The 20,923-nt window shown below is 35.8% G+C and overlaps 1 protein-coding gene across 1 annotated transcript in view; it reads left to right on the top strand.

Annotated features, from left to right (window-relative positions):
• PXDNL (peroxidasin like) overlaps window positions 1-20,923 on the top strand; it is a 430,031-nt gene that overhangs the window by 289,013 nt on the left and 120,095 nt on the right. Inside the window, exons 5-8 of the mRNA XM_063079245.1 lie at window positions 1,134-1,205; window positions 6,589-6,660; window positions 12,168-12,337; window positions 14,920-15,037. Of these exons, the coding sequence (XP_062935315.1) occupies window positions 1,134-1,205; window positions 6,589-6,660; window positions 12,168-12,337; window positions 14,920-15,037 (432 nt within the window). The remainder of the gene's footprint in view (window positions 1-1,133; window positions 1,206-6,588; window positions 6,661-12,167; window positions 12,338-14,919; window positions 15,038-20,923) is intronic.

The raw sequence follows: 20,923 nt of genomic DNA, 5'->3' as shown, positions 1-20,923 counted from the left end.
TCGCAATTCAGCATGAAACTTGGTTTGTTCCTTTTTATGGTGACTTTGGGTCTGAGGTGTTTTCTGCAGGCAGTTCACTATAGACTGCTGCATGTCGCTGTTGATGTCATTGAGATGATGTGAGAAGGCTGTGTTCAGAAGCCAGGTGCAGGGTGTACTTTAAATTTTCTAAGGGGAGTAGGCAGCCTTACGTGCTGTTTATTAGTAAGATTTGCTTTGCGAGGGGCTGTCCAGCTCTCTGCTTTGGAAGCACGCTTCTCCATTTCACCATGGAGTTTCTGAGGGAAACACGCACCTTTTTGCTTTCAGTTGTGCTGCTCCAAGAGAAGCCTTTGTGCACCGGCAGCTTTGGAAATACCACTGGGATCAATTGCATAGACAGGATATGGAGCACTGAAAGGTCTAATTCTACCACGACCAAAAAAAGGATACCTTACTTCTCATCCATCCCCAGGTGTAATAATTATTTCATTCCAAATATTCAAACTACTACATCAAATATGGCATTTTTTGCCTCCTCCAGACAGGAAAATTTTCCCTATCTGAAAATGTCAATAAGCATGTGGTCACTTATAATGTGCCTTATTATGGTTGCAACCTTAATTATTACTCTAGCTTCGCTTACTTTTTTTTTTTTTTTTTTTTTTTTTGTGACCGGTAAGGGGATTGCAACCCTCAGCTTGCTGTCACCCGCACCGGGCTCAGCCAGTGAGTGCACCGGCCATCCCTATCCTTAGGATCCGAACCCGCGGCAGAAGTGCCGCTGTGCTCCCAGCGCCGCACTCTCCCGAGTGAGCTATCCAGTCGGCCCTAACTTCACTTACTTTTAATGAATAAAAGAGTAACTTCAACCACCTAGCATCTTTCCACTCAAGAGCGTTCCCTGAGAAAAGTGCAATCATGACACCTTCTGAATGGGCTTCAGGTTCCCTTTTGGAACGTCAAGTTTTAGACTCAGCTGTGAAGAGCAGAAGCAACTTAAAATATCTCAGAGTTTCCAATATTTGTATCTGATATGTAGTGCTCGGGGCCAGCAAATTTCATAATTTCCGCTAAAGCTGCTGCTAATTCCTCAAACATTTTATTTTACTCACCAGCACGAGGAATAACCAACTTGGTTTTGTGCCTTCCAGGTATATTCATTTCAACCAACTGGAAACGCTAGAGCCAGAGACCTTTGGCGACCTTCTGAAATTAGAGCGACTGTAAGTGTTGGTCTTTTAAAAGTCCTTTGCTTCTGCTTTCCATGTTCTGTTTACACAACCCATTGGACTGCCCTGGAGAGGATGTTTGCTGTTAGCTTAAGGAGCAGAGCCTCCATCTTAGCACTATAGAACAGCCACTTAAGTCATTCTCCAGTTAGGAATCGGTGAAGAAAGATGAATAACTCAGTTAAAAACCGCAAAAGAAATGAACAAGCACTTCGCAAATGAGGTAAAGCCATTTTGAAAACTGTATTAGTCCGTTTTGTGTTGCTATAACAGAAATACCTGAGACTGGGTAAGTTATAAGGAACAGAGGTTTATTTGGCTTACGATTCTGGGACAGGTGCATCTGGCATGGGCCTCAGGCTGCTTCTACTCATGGCAGAAAGTGGCAGCCAGTCGGTGGGTACAAGCAGATCACATGGAGAGAGGACGCAAGAGAGAGAGAGGAGGTGCCAGGGTCATTTAAACAACTTTCTCTCACGGGAAATAGTAGAGAAATAGTAGAGCGAGAAGTTACTCACCACCTCTACTCCCCCAGGGAGAGCATTAATCCATTCATGAGGGATCTGCCCCCATGACTCAATCAGCTTCCAACACTGCCACATTGGGGATCAAATTTCCACATGAGCTTTGGAGGGGACAACACATTCAAACTCCATCGAAAACATATGGCAGAATCTACTCCAGTTGAACATACATATCCCCTGTGACCTTGCAGTTTCACCTCTAGTGACATACACAACATAAACACACATGTTTGTGCACTAGAAGACGTGTTCGCGAGTGTTTATAGCAGCATTGTTTCTGATAGCTCCACACTGGAAAATGCCTAAGTCTTCAGCAACAGCAGACTAGAGAAATCAGCGGTTGTATATGTATAAAATAGAGTGCTACAACAACACAGACGAATCTCAGAAACATTCTGAGAAAAAAAAATCCAAACATAGAAAATTGCATAGTTAGATTTTATTCTTGCAAGAAATTAAAAAACAGGTAACAGGAATATATGCCTTATTTAGAGGTCGAATGGTGGTTAACATTTGACTTCTAAATATGAAGAAGGAAGTTGCTGGGAACAGCAGGAGGGAGCTTCTGCAGTCCTGGCATTTGTTTGTTTGTTTGTTTGTTTTGTTTTGTTTTTCCTGGGTGGTGATTACACAACTGTGTTCACTTTTGGGAATGGCATTGTGCTCTATATTATGATATCTGTGCTTTTCCAGATGAATGTTATATTTCAATAAAGCTTTATTAAATAAACAATGACAAACCAAAGGACACTTGGACAACCTCCTTTTTGTCTTTTGATCAGACTAAAATATTCTGCTACTTCAGTTCTTCTAATACCTTGTATTAACAAGTTTATTATGTCTTTAACTAAAGATATGGTATTTTTTTCTGAAAAAAATGCAGAATTATGTAGATAAACTTAATTATGTATCTGTTTTCCACACAAAAATAAATCTGAATTAGGAGTTTATAAGTTTCAAAAAGATGGCCCTTAATTAGTACACACAATAGACCACTAAAATGAAAAGATAAGAAGAGCTAGTCAGCCACTTTCCCTTGCAGTTACTCCAGCCCCATTTGTCTACAGAAGTGTAGAAATTGTGATACATAAAATGACATTGTTTGGTTTTGTTTCTTTTCTTTCATTTTTTTCTTTTTTGCCAAAGTTAGACTCATCTCCAATAGATAAGCCTTATCTTGAAACATAATAAACTGTTTATTATTACATTGCCAGCCAAAAGAATCCATGAACTTTAGTGGAGCTACCTGAGTTGAAATGTTCAATTTGGTTTAGAGCTTGGTGCACAGGCAGAAAATTATAATAGTCCCTCTTTAAAGTATGTCAAACATATAGAATTTGGACTTTTTGGCTAATAATTCATGATTGGTATTGAAGAACATTACAATTATGCCATGTTCATCCAATGCCATTTGCAAATTTCAGATTAGTGAGACTGTGGACATTCTCAGTAAAGCTGGCTTCTCGTGTTTGTCCATGTGCATACTGACACCATCAAGCAATCATTCGTATTTTGCATGCTTCTTTTGGAATGTTCAATGATCTGTTTTTAGAAAACATGAAAAAAACATCAGAAAGAAGAAAATCCTTGGTATTCCTTTTTCAGAAAGGACACATGTGGTTGCTGAAAGCACACCGTTCTGTTGATTTGGGAAGGATATTCACTCTGAACAGCATCGCAACTTGATAAAGAGGCACTGGCATGCAGTCAGTCAGACTGTACAATGTTTTCTTTGCCAAGTGTGCACCTCATTAAAGCCAAGGCCTTTTCAAAAAGTTTCTTAAGGAGGAGGAGCCGAGTATGAAGTTTTCTCTCCTTCTCAAGGGATATGACTTGAAATACTAATCTAAACCTCAGGCAGAAGATTCACTTTCCTTCTCAGAACATTTATGAGAAAAAAATCTTCCTGGCGTGGCTTTTTTTGATCATGTGTATATTTCTGTCACAGGAAAGAGATAGATCTTTGTATTAAATTCCGTACAATAAATAATGCTAATTTCTGTTTTTTGACCAAAGTATCTTTGACAGAAGACATCAGCAGCAAATAATTATGCAAATGTTTTAATACAGGAATAAGTGCTTTTTAGGTTGTTGAGAGTAAAACAATTAAAGTGATTCTACAAGCAGAAATCAACAAATACATTGCAGAATGTTTTGAAGATTAACTTCAGGGAAGTCAGAAAGAAGAAAGACATGAAAAGAAACTACGTGCACACAGTTCTGCATCCCTGCAAATCAGCACTGTAGAAACAGTGCTGCTGTTTTAGTACTGTCACTGGGGTAATATTCTGGGACATGAAAAATGGTAATTATTATTATAATAACTCCTTATTTTATAGAAAAAGGGGCTGAGAATTAGAGATTAATCTGCTTTAAAAAGCAGTTTATAAATACTGAGTAGCAGTTATGTCTGGTTTGGGAAACATAATATGTTTGACATAAACTAATGTTGAAATAACATTAATTTGGATATTTCATCACCATTTGTACAAAATTTTTTAAAAATTCAAGAATGGTTTTTCAATACTTACATACCTTGCTTCAAGATCTGTGATGATGGAAGTGTTTTGCTTCCTCTTCATTTGTTTTGCTTGTTAAACAATTAATTCTGCTCTACTTGGCTTGGAAAATAGATAACATCTTTTAATCTAAATTGCTGATGCAATTTCCAGCCTTTAAAATATGTTTAAAGAAGGAGCAGCAGCCTTTTTACTGTTCTTATCGTAGAAGTACACTACTTGTAAAAGAGTGAAATAAACTTGTAGCCTAGCAAACATAAAACAGGCATAAATTGTCCAGGTTATACAGCTTCTCCAAGGTTCAGCTGCAATATACTATAAGCTATTTCTCCATCATGACACTCTGTTTCCATGTTCCCTGGCATGGGGAAGTGGCATAGGGATTAGGGCTTGGAGTGGGAAATGAGAATTACCGTGTGACATCCATCTGTACACTGTTAAAGAAAAAATATTAAATGACACTTATTAATGCATGGTAAGGGGCCGAGCCCGTGGCGCACTCGGGAGAGTGCGGCGCTAGGAGCGCAGCGACGCTCCCGCCGCGGGTTCGGATCCTATATAGGAATGGCCGGTGCGCTCACTGGCTGAGTGCCGGTCACAGAAAAGACAAAAACAAAAAATCATGGTAAGAAAGACTTTATTCAAGGGGGCCATGGTGATAGGTATAGAAACCAGTGCCATGCCATCTTGCAGTGGGGAAGAGAGATTGGGCTCAACTCTGAATACAAGGACAAGTGGGAATTTATAGCCAAGGAGCCAGGGTGGGGTCAGTGGACTAAGGAAAAATCAGTGGTAAGAGGATTCTGGCTAAACTGACCTAGAAGCATTCTTTCTGACTGCAGGCCAGGGTGACCAGACAATACCTGGGGGATGGTGGGAAATGAGGAATTTAATCAGATATCAAGAGTAGGGGATTCTGGTTAAACTGACTTAGCAGGATTCTTGCTAAAATTGAACAATGTAGAGTTAGGGTTAGGGTTAGGATTTAGTCAAGGTGGGCATCATTGTCAGCACCTGTTTTATGTCATGATCTCCTCTCTAGTCACTGCTTCTGATTTGGAGAATTGGGTGGGGCAGGTAAAGATGAGTATAAGGAATCACAATAGGAAGGGTCAGGGAAATATATCTTCTCAGATGTGCATCAGTGAAATTCAAGTTTCCAAAACCGTAACAATAGTTTGGCTCCAGCTCCCTCCCCTTTGCCTTAAACCCTCATCAAGAAAATTGTTAAAATAAAGCCAAAAACAGCACTAGTAAGAAAACATGGCCAAATGACCTTTAACTTTGAGACAAGAACCGTAGTCATGAAGTAGGACACAGAGAGAGGCTGGATGTAGCTGATTTTTAAATTTTTCTGTATGTAATTTGAATATGCCCATTTCTGTGAGTCTCAGGAAAAGTGGCATTCATCTTTTCTCTAGTTTGCAGAGACCACTGTTTCCTCCTCTCTTTGTATGTGTGCATGTTCTTTGTTGAACATGCATTTGGTGGTCCTGGTGACCAGTCTCTGGCTAGTGATTTCCCAAGCCGTAAGTTCTAGCCATACGGAAGGAGGTGGTATGACCAGGGCAGCATGGAGGACGCCCAACCAGTGCAAGGCTATCCGGGTGCAAGGAGGGGGAGAAACACTATAGCCTGGGTCTCCTCTGCCTCCCGCCTCTTGCCACCTCCTCCCATGGGTGCAGGAGCCTGAGAAATACGCTTCTCTGTGATCCTGTCCTGGTCCCGGGACGTGAGCACAGTGTGGAGTGAATAGGTGACTGTGTGGCTGAGCAGCGACCCCAGCAGCATCAAATGGGACTAAGTTAAGCAAAACTGGGGCTGGCTGGTAAGTGAGGCACAGGCAAAGGGCTGTCATCTGCAGGATCCCCTGCAGGTGTCTGCTGTCATATATTTTTTATTGTGCCATTCTTTTTTCTGTTTAAAAATAATTAATTGACAAATACAAATTGCATGTATTCAAGGTGTATAATGTGATGATTTGATATACATGTACATTATGTACTGATGATGAATACATTGTCTACTCACCTTGAATTCTGGCGTGCTTCAATATTTATTCTTATGAATTTCACTTTAGCACTTGTTATCTCTAACCAAATAAACTAAAATATTCAAAAGATCACAACTGAGAAAATACCAATATAGTAGTAGATATAGAAACATAAATCTTTAAGACAGATGTATACATGACAATTATTTCTGTTTGCCCTTTATCACTAAAATACTTTTTAAAACGCACTGGAATCATAATTAGGTAAAAAATAAAATATATTTGTTCCTCAAACTTATCGTAACTGGATGATGATTAAAATTTATCTTTTCTTTTTTCAGATTTTTGCATAACAACAAATTATCTAGAATCCCAGCTGGGAGCTTTTCTCATCTGGATTCATTAAAAAGACTGTAAGTGAAAGCAAGTGCTTAAACACAAAAAGCTTATAATTTTCTCCAAAATAAATGAACCCCAAACAATGATTGCCTTTGTCTCTTTTTGCCGTGAAAGATCTCTGTAATTCTAGCATGTTAAGGAGAAAATGGTTTTGTTAACTGCAGTGATAGAGGACCCAGATAGTCTACCGAGCTTTCACGTACTCTCTTAGAAGTGACATTCAAAAGGAATATCGAAGATAGACGTTTTCCTTGGTCTCTGTAATTTCCTTGCTGGTCAAATCTAAAGACTCCCAAGACTTCCTTTTCCTTTAACTTTTTATTAAAAAATAGATGTGAGAATTTCCAGAGAAAGTTTGACTCCTCTGGCCAGGCTTTACTTTCCCCTGTCGCACATCGAGCTGTCAGCCCAGTTCATTTCCTCCCATATTAAACAAAACTGAACAGAACAAAAATCCCAGTTCTCTCATGGCCTCTGTTCTGCACGGCTTCCCTCCTCCTGCCTGTCTTCGATGTGCCTCATTTTCTGTCTGCCTCCTTCGCTCTGTGTGTCTCCTCGCCTGCTCTGTGTCTTCTGCTCTGTCGATGTTCTTACTGTGTGCTGCGTTTCCCCTCAGTACACACAAGTGGAAGTTCCAGAGATCGGGAACAGTCCCAGGGCCAGTTGGCGAGCATATGGTCGAACACTCACAGAGGTGCACCTGTCACTTGCCTTGGAGGTCACTTTTGTGGCTGTTGCTCTTCTGATATTGTGAGCCTCAGCTCAGTAATGAGTTAAGTAAAAATCAGAACACTGAGGAAAATAAATTTGTGATCAAATTTATTGCCTAGAAATAATGCTTGGAAACTGCATTTAAAGGATTATGAATAATCAAGGGGACAATTCTTCCACTCTTAGTCCGTTCCTTCAAGTCTATATTCCTTACTTTCTTGATAATTTTCACAGCAGATACTCATGATGGTGTTAGTCCGTTTCTGTTGCTTATAACGAAATACACAGAACTGGGTAACTTACAAGGAAATGAAATTTATTGCTTACACTTTTTGGGGCAGGGAAGTCCAAAGTCGAGGGTACACATCTGGTGAGCGTGTTCTTTGGTGGTGGTTTTACAGCAATGTAGAGGTCTCACATGGCAGAAAACGGTGGAGCAGAGAAACTCTCATGTGCTCTCAAAGCCCTCAGAACCATGCGCCCGACCACCATTATTAATCCATTCATTATGGCATGTTCCTAGAATCCAATCACCTCTTCAAGGCCCCACTTTTCAAATTACCCCCATAATAGGATTTCCCACCCTCTTAACACCATCACTGTGTGGGTCAAGTTTTGGGGGACATCAACCCAGTCACACGATCTGCCTCACAGTCTTCTCCTCAGTGGTGTTCTCTGATTCAAACCCACAAAGGCATTGGTTGACAACTCTTGTTTTTTGCTAAAGTTTTCTTATTTGTCATCAGAACTGGTGGCATCACAGCCATTTGTGGTAATGCACACTTCTAATCTCATTTTTTAATCATATGTGGGAAATGCAAAATGCCAAGACATTTTCCAACAGGATCACAGGAACCTTCATTTTGATGGTGGGAGGAATACTGTGTCTTATTTTTCACTTGCCCTCTTTCTCGTTAATTAAATTTGTTACATCGCTTAGGATTAGAGTTACTCTCTTGGTGTATTTGTAATTATAATTCCTGTGCATTGTTTCCTGTCTATATAGATTTCTATCTGGGCATCAATTTGACTTGTACTACTGTCAGAAAGTGCTAAACCTTTTAGTTTTTTCTAATCTTTTTCTATTGTTCTTTCTTGTTAAATCTTAGTAGCAGATTTTCTGTTCCAACCTCTTAATGTTTATTGAAACAGCATTCGCTCCATTGCTGGAACACACATGCAAAAATAAATGCTAATAACAAGGCAGCTGAGGGAGACCCTACTTACTGTGATGTACCAGTACGTATCTTACATGCATGCCCTATACTTATTTCAAGTATTTTAAGATAATTTTGTTAGTGTGTTGTGTTGATGAAATATCTTTATTTTATGGTTGGGAAACTGACTTACAGATGATCTGAACAAACTGCTCCAGGGTCCATGAGATCCTGATCTGTCTGAGATAGGGTAGGCTCTGGCACCTAGTTTTTCCAAATCCACAAACTTGTGTCCTACTCAGGCTATAATTTAGATAAGAACAACAGAATACAGGAGAGTGATAGAGGGCTAATAAAAGAGATGTACCTGCTATTGAATATATTCTGCCTGTAAATTCCGCCTCCACCGATAACACATGAGGGGCAGAGAAACCAGTGTGATTCACATTTCCCGTATCACCACCTGAGACTGAGTGTGACCCCTGACAGCTCACCTGACACTGGTTTCTCCATCTGTACCATACCATTTCTAACTCATGATAACAATATTCCTTAAGTGTACCATGAAAAATAATTAAATGCCTTTTAGAAAGTGTTTTTGGATCTTTAAGTGGAAGGGATTGTGTAAGTACAAGTGATGTACCACTCTATTTTCAAATAAAAGAGATCAATTAACCTGGTACCACTTTTTCCTCAGAAATTGTCCATTGATCAGTGAATGTGCCCAAGTGAATAATTTAGTGGTGTGATTCTCGACTGAATACTATCTGAAGCCTTTTCTTTATTATACTTGGTGTGATATTTGATGAAAAAAACACTTTCAAAATGGAGAACACTAAAATGGTAGTGATTTTAAACAACATATTACTTTTATTTAGTATAGTCCAATAAAGATTAAGAACTACTTTTCTTATTGATACTCTATTCTATAGCTTTTTAGTTTTCAAAATCCATTGCTCTAAGTTATAGGCAACATTTCAAAACATGCTTTCTCTTTATAAATTTGGAAATACTCTCTACAGAAAGGTTCCCCAAACAGATTATTATACAAAACATAGTCCTAGTACTATGTTATTTTTCAAATATAAAAAGAGTTTTTCAACTGGAGAATGAAAATATATCCTTTAGTTGTTTTATTTGTTTTGTATCCCCACTGTGAATGAATATCTTAATTGAAGTTGCTAGTACTAACAATAAGATAATAATAATAATAATGATAAGAAGAAATTAGATATTTTGCTCAGTTGTTACTAAAACACACAAACATGAGGATCCATAAGGGAAAATGTAGTCATTGGAAGGCCAATAAACAGTAATGACCTCTGGGAAATGGAACATTCTGGACTGTTAGGGCCCCATGCCTGCGATGTTCCCAAGAGATTTGTGTCAACATTCTCACTTGCATTCAACTCAGAGGAATGTCATGGTGATACCGATGGAAGAGCTTACTTTATCTTTATTTTAAAAAATTTTTATTTTATTTATTTGTTTATTTTTATTGAAACATAATTGATTGTACATATCTATGGGGTACAGAGTTGAATATCAGTTCCTGTGTACAATACGTATTGCTCAAATCAGGATAATTAGTATATTCAACATTATACAATATAATCATTTTTTTTGTGACTCTTTACCAATTCTTCCCTTATCCGCCTCTCCTGCCCCTTTCCTATTTCTGGTAACCTCCGTTCTGTTGTCTCCTTTGGAAAATTCAATGTATTATTGTGACTGTTGTATCTTTCTTTCTTTTCCTATTTGTTTATTTTTTAGCTCCCATTTATGAATGAGGACTTGAGGTGTTTCTCTTTCTGTGCCTGGCTTATTTCACTTAACATAATTTTCTCTAAATCTTTAATATTTAACAACTGTAAACTCTTTTTGATAAAATTATCAGAAATTAAACTCAAAATGTAAATGTAAACTTTGGACACAATAATGCTGAAATAGATGTGTTTTTAGGCAAGTAGCTGACACAGTAAATCAGTCAGTGACAAGGAACAGCCAAGGACAGCTGAGCCAACAGTTTATTCCTGAACAAGTGCTTGTTGGCTTCTACATCTTATACATCGCTCTTGACGAGGCTGGATCAATTCTCTGTTTTAGTTACGGCTATTTTCTCTGTTTAGTGTGAAGTCTTGTTGGAAATGTTAAGCAGATAATAACTGTATCATTAACTAACTTCATAACTAGTTTAAGACTTTTCCCCCCTTAATTTAGCAATTTAAAACTACTACATATAGCTATTGTTTTCAGTGTAGCATAATAAAGTTCGAATACAATATAACAATCTTATGAACTCAGTATCTACAGTACACTTTACCAAACTGTCAGACATAACTTTTTCTTAAATTTATTAAAATGTATATAGTTTCTTCCGGAAGTATTTTAAATTGTAAATCTAGAGGATAGCATGATTTCTGTACTGTCATATTTGCCTGTTCTAGTAACTTGATATTGATGCAATTTTTAGATTAATGCAGCTAGGTGATTTTTGTTTTATTTTCAAATTGATTCTTTTAGATTTCATTTTTGTTGTTTGTTTCCCAGTTTTTTTAGGACTTTTTGTGCATGTGTAATCTTGATTAAAAGTTATAAAAATCCTAGCATTTTCTATTCTGCACAAGTCATATGGAACACCACTTATTACAGTAAGATATTAAGCAACAGAACCCTCCTCCCTATCTTAAATGTGTCCACATTATCCTTTTATCACTGGGGTTTCCTTGCATAGAGTGTGACCTGATTACCACCATAGACAGATGGGTGAGTTTCATTAGCTAATGCTAACTTTATAACCCTTGGGAGGATGAAAGTTGAATTCATCATTCCTGTGCCCTTTCACTACACATCTTTTGGCAAGAATGAAGATTTACACCATAAATCTCTTCAGCTATCAGTTTTATTTCATGAGAAAAAAAAATGCTAGAATGGATTAGAAAAATATTTGAAAACTTGGCAAAAGTGAATAACTTGGGTGCCTAGATTAGGAAATACTGTAAAGAAATGAAAAGGGGCATCACCTTCCTATTACAATCTGCAAGTGAAAATTCGAGAGGTGAACCTTTTAGCTGGGCCTTTTAGTATGAATTGGAAACACAAGGAACAAGTGCCTACTCACACTGACGACGAGGAAGTTCACAAAAGGGGAGCGCCGTGCATCGTGCACCAGCACGTTGATAGGCCTATTTGAGCAACAAAGCCGCCACTTCTTTAAGTAATCCCTATGGAAAAGTTAAAAAACCACCACCAAATCATTCGTCCTCTGTTCTTTAACATGTAAACACTCTCTGACATTTCAGAACTTACAGCTTTAACTCTTAGTTTTTTGTAAAACAAGTAAGTGTTCATTTTATCTCACAATTATTTATTTATATTTAATGTAGTACATGGTAAGTGGAAACTGTTTTTCAAGGCTTAAAGCGTCTTATCCAAACAAACAAAAAAAAATCATTAATATGGAAATGTATCTACTCTGTGTAAGATATGCAACTAAGTAAATTCTTGAGATCTGTTTATTGGTAATTAGATATCCTGAAGTCAAAAATGTGACATACAGGGTAAATTAGAGGAAATTAATATTTCTACTTAAAAGAGCATTATAGAAATTCATAGTCACTTTTAACTGCTGTAATTCTTGCCTGCATGTCTAGGCGTCTGGATTCCAATGCTCTCCTTTGTGACTGTGACTTAATGTGGCTGGGGGAACTTCTGCAAAGCTATGTCCAAAATGGCCAAACACAGGCTGCTGCTACATGCGAACTTCCCAGAAGACTCTATGGGCGCTCTGTCGCTTCCATTACAGTAGAGGAATTCAATTGTGGTTCGTAATTTTCTACATGCGTATAAAACAGAAATGTCTTTTGTTTGCTCTTTCTGTGAAGGACAGTTATAGATGTTGTATTTGTAAGAGCGCATCATCAGAAAGTGTTTGTAAGAGATGTGGTGAAAATTATGGCCAATCTCCTTTTCATCATCCACTTCTTTATTTAAGGAAGTTTTTACTCATCATAAACTGTAAGAGCTTAGAGAGTCCCTGAGGGTCATTTAATCCAATCTCTATAATTTCAGAGGAGAAATATTGAGAAAAATGATTTTTCAAAATGGTCACGAGAAGTAGTGTCCAGCTTTAAAGTCTCCATTTATACCTCAGTATCGCTTAGTGCTAATAATCAATAATTTAGGTTTCTCAACTTTAGACCAAATAATTGCTAATATTCACTGCTTAGAAAACCCCTCAACAAATCCAGCAATTGACTTTTTTCACTTATGATGGGATAATGAATATGACTAAAGAAATGAAAATTAGTTCTACTGTCTCTCTGTAAACTTTTAATAAGGCAAACCTTGGATTTAGTAAGCACATGTTCATATTCTGACAAGCTTAATAAAGCAATCAGACTTTACTTAAAGAACTGATTGTGGCTGCTTAGTATATTATTTGATTTTTATTTAAAGCGTTTAATATAAATACAAGAATATATCTCTATATGTCTCTATCTCTATGCATAGCTTTAAGTAGAGATAGATGAATGTGTTCATATATACATATGTGTGTGAGGTAATTTGGTTTCTTGGAATTTCACTCAGATGATTGCTTACAGCAAAAATTTGCTAATACCCTTTCACTAGGAAGCCATTTTTAAAAAATTTCTCTAACAGATAATTTGAAAAAAATCATATTAATCAAATTTAATTCTGTTCAGATTGAGAAGAAAAACAACTTGGTCTTCTTGCCAAAAAAACCTCAAATTTGTTCATAGCTCCTGTCTTTACTACCAACTTCTAGTTCACACCACACTCAAGTTTTGCCTGGATTTTACCTCTTCAATCTATAATATTTAGGGATATCTTTTAAAAGCATATGCTTGATTCTTCTGTCCATAACCTTTCCATAGCTTTCCACTGCCTTAAAATAAAACACAGCATTCTTGCGATGGTCAATGCTTCCAGTGTGGTCAGTCCCTGGCCACCCTCTCCAACCTGCATGCTCCTGCGCTTCCCCTCCTCAGAAAGGTTCCGCCACCATGATGTTCTTCCTGCTCCTGGAAGTTCTTAAGCCTTTTTCCACTCAAGGACTTTCCACGTTTTCTCTGCCTACAGTGTCCTTCCAACTCTTCTTCTTTTAACAGTCCTCTTGTTAAATATGAATTACCTGGAAAGGCTTTATTTAATACCCCTTCCCAACACACACACACTGAATCAGGTCCCTTCTTATAATCTATCAAAGCATCATTTATTTCCCATCTAAGAATTTATCACAATTTGTTATTATGTATTTATTGTGTCTGTTCGTTGAACTTCAATTGCTTCAATGAAACTACAAACCCGTGTGTGCAGACACCTCATCTGTTTTGATTCCTGCTTCATCACTAGTGTTAGCTCTGTGCCCAACACACTGTTGATGCTGAATTATTTTTTTAAGCAAATACACAAATGAATAGAACCATTTTTTTAAAAAGAGTAAAGCCAAGATGTCGATCATATGGACTTTTAATGAAGTAGGTGAGATTATTAAAGATCTATGTAATGTTCTCCAGACTTAGTAGGAAATCTTAAATAATGCACTTATAAAAGTTTTGTCACTTAGAAAGGTTTAAAGAGAATTGGGTGAAATTTACTAGAAAAATGAAAGTCCTTTTTATGCATTGTTCTATATAAATTAAATTCAATAATATTGTCTGATTCATTAAACAATCAATTACTCTACTTCCTTATTTAAATAGTTTAAATGTTACCATGTTTTACCACTCAGTTCCTATTATTTGGGAATGGGATCATACATGTATATTGATAAGTAATTTTGCTCAACCAGTTTTGAGGTATAGACATGTAAATTCTTGTAAATTGTATAAGGTAGGTAGGTAGATGGCTAATTGTCTAGGGAGAATGCCTACAAAACTGCAATCTCAACTTAAGTACTTGGTTTGAAAAATTGACCTATAAAATCAAACTCCTTCCATAAGTATGGCTGCATTGAACTACTAGAAATGAAAACAAAGGGAAATTTACTTAATTTCCTTCATTGGAGATTTCTTTATGCAGTGAATCTTACAAATTTCTAAAGTTTAAGTCAAATATATGTCTAATGTCTAAACTTGTACATGTATTACTGGATAAATGCAGTTTGATGTGTAAAATTTTAATGTAGAAAGAAGTTAAAATTGCCTATAGCCCTTTTTAAAAAATATCTTAAAATGTTATAATTTTTTCTTTTTTTAATTTTTATTTTTTCATTTTGAAAAATTTCATACATACCCACGAGTGCATCTACTACCCATGTACAATATAAAGTACAATAATATGGATGTATGTGTAGCATTCAGCCTAACAGACATTACTAATAACTTTTAAATACCCTATGTGTTGTATCTTTTAAAAATACTAATAATTCTTTTGTTATAGAAAGTCCCCGAATAACTTTTGAGCCTCAAGATGTGGAGGTGACATCAGGAAATACTGTCTACTTCACTTGCCGGGCTGAAGGAAACCCCAAACCTAAGATTATTTGGATCCATAACAAGTAAATACTGAGCATGAGCATGTGTTGTAATTCTGGTTTTGATTTCAATAATCCTTTTATATTACTTCAACTCATTTATCTAGAGAGGGATTTACTAAAATTGTCAGAATTACTTGGAGATAAAAGTGTTTTTTAATTCTTATTTTTTGACTTGCTTAGTTAGCTAGAGGACTTTTCCTTAAAACTCTGTATTTCTGGACATAATGATTTTGAACTGACTAAAATTATTTTATATTATTTCTATAACAAAATATTGGGATTAATAACAAACTAGCTTGTTTTAAATCTGAATATGATTTGATATAACCTCATCTAAATTATTTTAGGTTTAAACCGATATTTCATATTTGACATTGCAGTTTTCCTATAGTAAATCAATAGAGGAATTATGTAAGTAAATTGGCCATAAAGGATATACAAGATAAATTTAAATACTAGCATTTATTTTATACTCCTTGTGCTGTTTGATAAAACACAGAACCTAAGAGTCTAAAAACCTATGAGCGTAAAATTAAATTGTTTCAACAAACTTTGAAAAAGTTTGTTATAAAGAAAGGTGCTAAAAAAGCAGTGGGTAAGTAACATAAAACAGATATATAAAGTGAACTATATACCTAATATAATTCAATAATAGTACTTGGACAATTATATTATCATCAATGATTGTTAATAACTAGCATGGTTTTCACGTGTCTCTTCCATTCTTGCACAGAATTATGTTGATTTTCTTCTGTCATGTGTATAATCAACTCTGAATTTTTATGCTTGTCTTTATGAAATACTCTGAGATATTATAAATAGTTTGTATGTTTTCTGTATATAATTTGAATTTCTAATTGTAGGCAGAAACTCAGCCATGTTTGTAAAATGTTTTTAATTATTGCAGAAAACCAATAAGTGTAGTTTAAAAATAGCTTGGATAGAAGGCAATTGTGAATACTATTAAATCTGGAATCTAGCCCAGGAGAAAGACTTCAATGGATAGAAGACTTTAATTTATTTTCCTCTGGAGATTGCTCAAGGGCACTTGAGAAACAGAAATCTTTGCTTGTGATGTCCTAAAACTGCTTGCTCTGCCTTCTTGCAGTTTAAATTAAAAAATAATGTGTCCAAGGTTACAAAGGTACTTATTATTATTTAAAAAGGAACAAGTGAAAAATCACATTACCTAATAGAACTTGTGACATAAAAATTGCAAATACAGCGATTAAAGAAGCTAAGATGCATTTGAAAAGAAACAGAAATCTAACAGAAGGAATAAAATGAAGGAGATATCTGTCAACATCATATACAAAAATTAAAGATGAAAGGGAAGACTTGATAATAAGAAATGTTTAACATCGAGTCTTAGTAATTATTTGCTGTTGAGTAATTTTTACAGAAAGATAATACATATGCTGAAAGTGAATGAAGCATAAAGTATAATACAGCAAATAATTGGAAAGAAACTTCTGTTTAACATGAGCTAGACTAAAAGAAAAAGTACTGGCAACTTACTAGAAACTGCCCATGAGTCTCTTTCTTAACACTATCCTTTTCTCCCCCGCTGGGAATAACCTCTATCGTGATTTTAGGATCCTTAAAGGAGTAGGTTAAGGACTGATTAGACACAACCAAGGTCAAATGAATTGATTAGAAGGTATATTTTTGGAGTAAGCCAGATTTCAGAGTATTTAAGAGATATGGAGACTGCAATTCAAAGATCAAACATATATCCAGTAGGAGTTACAGAAACAGAGGTTAGAGAGAATGAGCCAGAGGTGATATTTGAAGTAACCACCGGGAATTTTCTAGAAATGAAAAAGTCATGTAATTTCAAACTAAGAATTGTATTGATTCCCAAACAGGATTAAAAAAAAAAAAATCCATACCTGGTGCATTGTGATCACAGCATTGAAAGTCAGACGTAAAAATCTTTCATTCCAGGGTAATTCTCAGGTTACCTTCAAATGTACAGCAATTACATGTGCAGTAAGCTTTATGTCAGACAGAAGGAAATAAAATATATTCAGGTTGTTCAGGAAACAAAATGCCTGATTTCCTTCCATTTTATATCCAGCTAAATTATCTGACAAGGTAAACTGAAAACATTTCAGACAAAGAATAGAGCTTTACTCAGCAGTATTTGCTAAAAGAGCTGCAAATAGTTGTGCTTCAGAAAGTAGGATATTTGGTCCATTAGGAAAATGTGACATGTGAGAAGCAAAGGTGAGCAAAGCAATGTTGGTAAGTATGAACAAACTGAGATTGTTAAAGAATTGAATAAATTTAAAGTAAGGGAGAAGTAAAATGTTAAACAATATTAATACATGAGTTGTAAGGATAGAGAACATAGTTAAATCATTTTTTGTGCCTCATTTTTTAGGTGGAGAGTGATATTTACTTTGGCTTTTGTTAAGTCAAGAATGCCTGTTAAAACTAAGATGAAATACTAAAAAATAGAAAGATCATTCCGTACTACCAGAAGGGAAAAAGTGGATAAAGAAGACAGGATCAATCTAACAAAAGGAAAGGAGTGAGAATTAAAAAGGCAGAGAAAAGGCTCAGAAAAGACAAAACAAAAAATAAGTCATCAGAAATAAATTTAAATGCATTAGTAAAAACAACAAATTACCCATTGAAAGACATTAAAATACTGGATTAAAAAATCCAGCTATATGATACTTATAAATGGCATATCTCAAACGTTATGACACTGAGAGGTGGTAAGTTGATAAACAGATATAACAACCAAGTTATACTATTCAAGATAAAGGTGATATAGTAATATTAATGTAAACTAAAATCAACTTCAAGGCAATAGTGTAATTCCATATCATTAGATCAATTTTAATGATAAAAGGTACAGTTCATCTAGATGTAAGATTCATGAGCCTTTGTATATCTAACAAAATAGCTGGCAAACAATCAGAAAATGGAGATAATTACATGGATAAATTGGCACAAACTCAATTATAATGAGAAATTTTAATACTACTCTTTCAAAAAAAAAATTAAAAACAAAAATTAGTAGGAATATATAAACATAGTTAAGAATCCTGATGTTATATCTGCTACGCAAAATGCTAACCTATACTATCTTTTCAAGCAACTATGAAACATTTATCAGTACTGACCACACATTAAAAATACATAATCTCAAAACATAGCAAAGTATCGATTTCCTAAAGACTCTTTTCTTTGATCATAATTTTTAAAAGATTAGAAATCAACCAATTGTCAAGGTAATTTTGGAGATTTTGTAGGGTTCTCAGCAAGAAAGTGAAGGGATTACAAGCACATAGGAATAGTAATCAATAAATAGTTTTAAAATAACTAATTGAATAAATTCAAAGAGTAGGATAACTATTCCAGGCCGGAGGAAGAATGAGTAAAGACAACATGGAAATGAATAAGGATTAGACTCAGGAAAGAGGGCAGACATATATGGTAGAATAAAGGTTTTGCCTCGGGAGAACTTGAAAAAGATTGCAAAATAACTAGATAGCTCCTGACTTTGGCTTTCAGTTTATAATCTTTGGGAGCCACTAGAAGACATTGAGCAAGGTAGTGACATGGTAAAAGAGATTTTTAAACCAGCCGTACCTTTCTTAATGTTGAGGTTCTAGATCATGGAAATTTAGGCCATTCTAAAGAAATTTAAATTCTTTGGTAATTATGATTATGATAGTTCCAGTAGACAACAAGCAAGCTTTACAACTGTATTCTAATTTATGATTGAAGATGGCTTTGTATGTGGAGGACATCTTTAATTGGTGTGATAACAACTTATTCTCCTTTATATTTCTGATACCTAGCTATAGCACCTAGTACTTAGAAAGCACTTGACAAACGCTTGTTCCAATGAATTGCCTTCATAGAGGTTTTTGATACTTCTTCATTAAATCAAATGTGCTTATTTGCACATTTTCCAGGGGAAAAAAGCTAAGTATATTGCACTTATGCAAACCTTTGTGTTTTTGTATAAGATTGCTACTCAATTTGCTTCCCACTGGCAATGTGAAAGAAATCTATGAACAAGGGCTTACTTTGATTTTTTGAAGGAACATCATGATTCATGAGCAAGCAAATTTTATGAGCATAATAAGAAAGATATGAACAAAGAGGAAATAATCAGGAAAAGGAATAATGCATTTGAAATTTATTGGTGTGATATATTTTAAATTTCTGGGTGTGATGTCCATTTTATATCATTTTTAACTAGTGAATCTCAGTGTGTTCTAATGCATTGTCTAGCCTGATAATAGATAGCATGTACACATCTGATAGGGTTTGGTATTTTGGGGTGCAGAGTATTGGAGCAAAATTTTAGGGAACTAAATCATCTTCTGAGAAATGAGATTCCATTATTGTTGGCATATTCCTTTGCAAGTATTCTTAATTGGGTTCAATATTAATTTTTAAATTGTGTTTAAAAATGATTTAGTTGCTATAATGAGAACTACAAACCACTGCTGAGAGAAATTAGAGAGGATACAAGAAGATGGAAAGATATCCCATGCTCTTGGATTGGAAGAATCAACATAGTGAAAATGTCCATACTACCCAAAGTGATATACAAATTCAATGCAATCCCCATCAAAATTCCAAAGACATTTTTCTCAGAAATGGAAAAAACTATTCAGACATTTATATGGAACAATAAAAGACCACGAATAGCCAAAGCAATGCTCAGCAAAAAAAATAAAGCTGGAGGCATAACACTACCTGACTTTAAGCTATACTACAAAGCTATAATAACCAAAACAGTATGGTACTGGCATAAAAACAGACACACTGACCAATGGAATAGAATAGAGAATCCAGAAATCAACCCTCACACTTACTGCCATCTGATCTTTGACAAAGGCACCAAGCCTATTCACTGGGGAAGGGACTGCCTCTTCAGCAAGTGGTGCTGGGATAACTGGATATCGTTATGCAGGAGAATGAAACTAGATCCATACCTCTCACCATATACTAAAATCAACTCAAAATGGATTAAGGATTTAAATATACACCCTGAGACAATAAAACTTCTTAAAGAAAACATAGGGGAAACACTTCAGGAAATAGGACTGGGCACAGACTTCATGAATACGACCCCAAAAGCACGGGCAACCAAAGGAAAAATAAACAAATGGGATTATATCAAACTAAAAAGCTTCTGCACAGCAAAAGAAACAATTAAAAGAGTTAAAAGACAACCAACAGAGTGGGAGAAAATATTTGCAAAATATACATCTGACAAAGGATTAATATCCAGAATATATAAGGAACTCAAACAACTTTACAAGAAGAAAACAAGCAACCCAATTAAAAAATGGGCAAAAGAGCTAAGTAGGCATTTCTCTAAGGAAGATATCCAAATGGCCAACAGACATATGAAAAAATGCTCAACATCACTCAGCATCCGGGAAATGCAAATCAAAACCACATTGAGATACCATCTAACCCCAGTTAGGATGGCTAAAATCCAAAAGACTATGAACGATAAATGCTGGCGAGGTTGCGGAGAAAAAGGAACTCTCATACATTGTTGGTGGGACTGCAAAATGGTGCAGCCTCTATGGAAAATGGTATGGAGGTTCCTTAAACAATTGCAAATAGATCTACCATACGACCCAGCCATCCCACTGTTGGGAATATACCCAGAGGAATGGAAATCATCAAGTCGAAGGTATACCTGTTCCCCAATGTTCATCGCAGCACTCTTTACAATAGCCAAGAGTTGGAACCAGCCCAAATGCCCATCATCAGATGAGTGGATACGGAAAATGTGGTACATCTACACAATGGAATACTACTCAGCTATAAAAACGAATGAAATACTGCCATTTGCAACAACATGGATGGACCTCGAGAGAATTATATTAAGTGAAACAAGTCAGGCACAGAAAGAGAAAT

This window comes from Cynocephalus volans, chromosome 15 (assembly GCF_027409185.1).
Source record: "Cynocephalus volans isolate mCynVol1 chromosome 15, mCynVol1.pri, whole genome shotgun sequence".
Classification (NCBI taxonomy): domain Eukaryota; kingdom Metazoa; phylum Chordata; class Mammalia; order Dermoptera; family Cynocephalidae; genus Cynocephalus; species Cynocephalus volans.
Note: the sequence above shows the minus strand (reverse complement) of the source record. Positions and strands in the feature narration are given on the sequence as shown.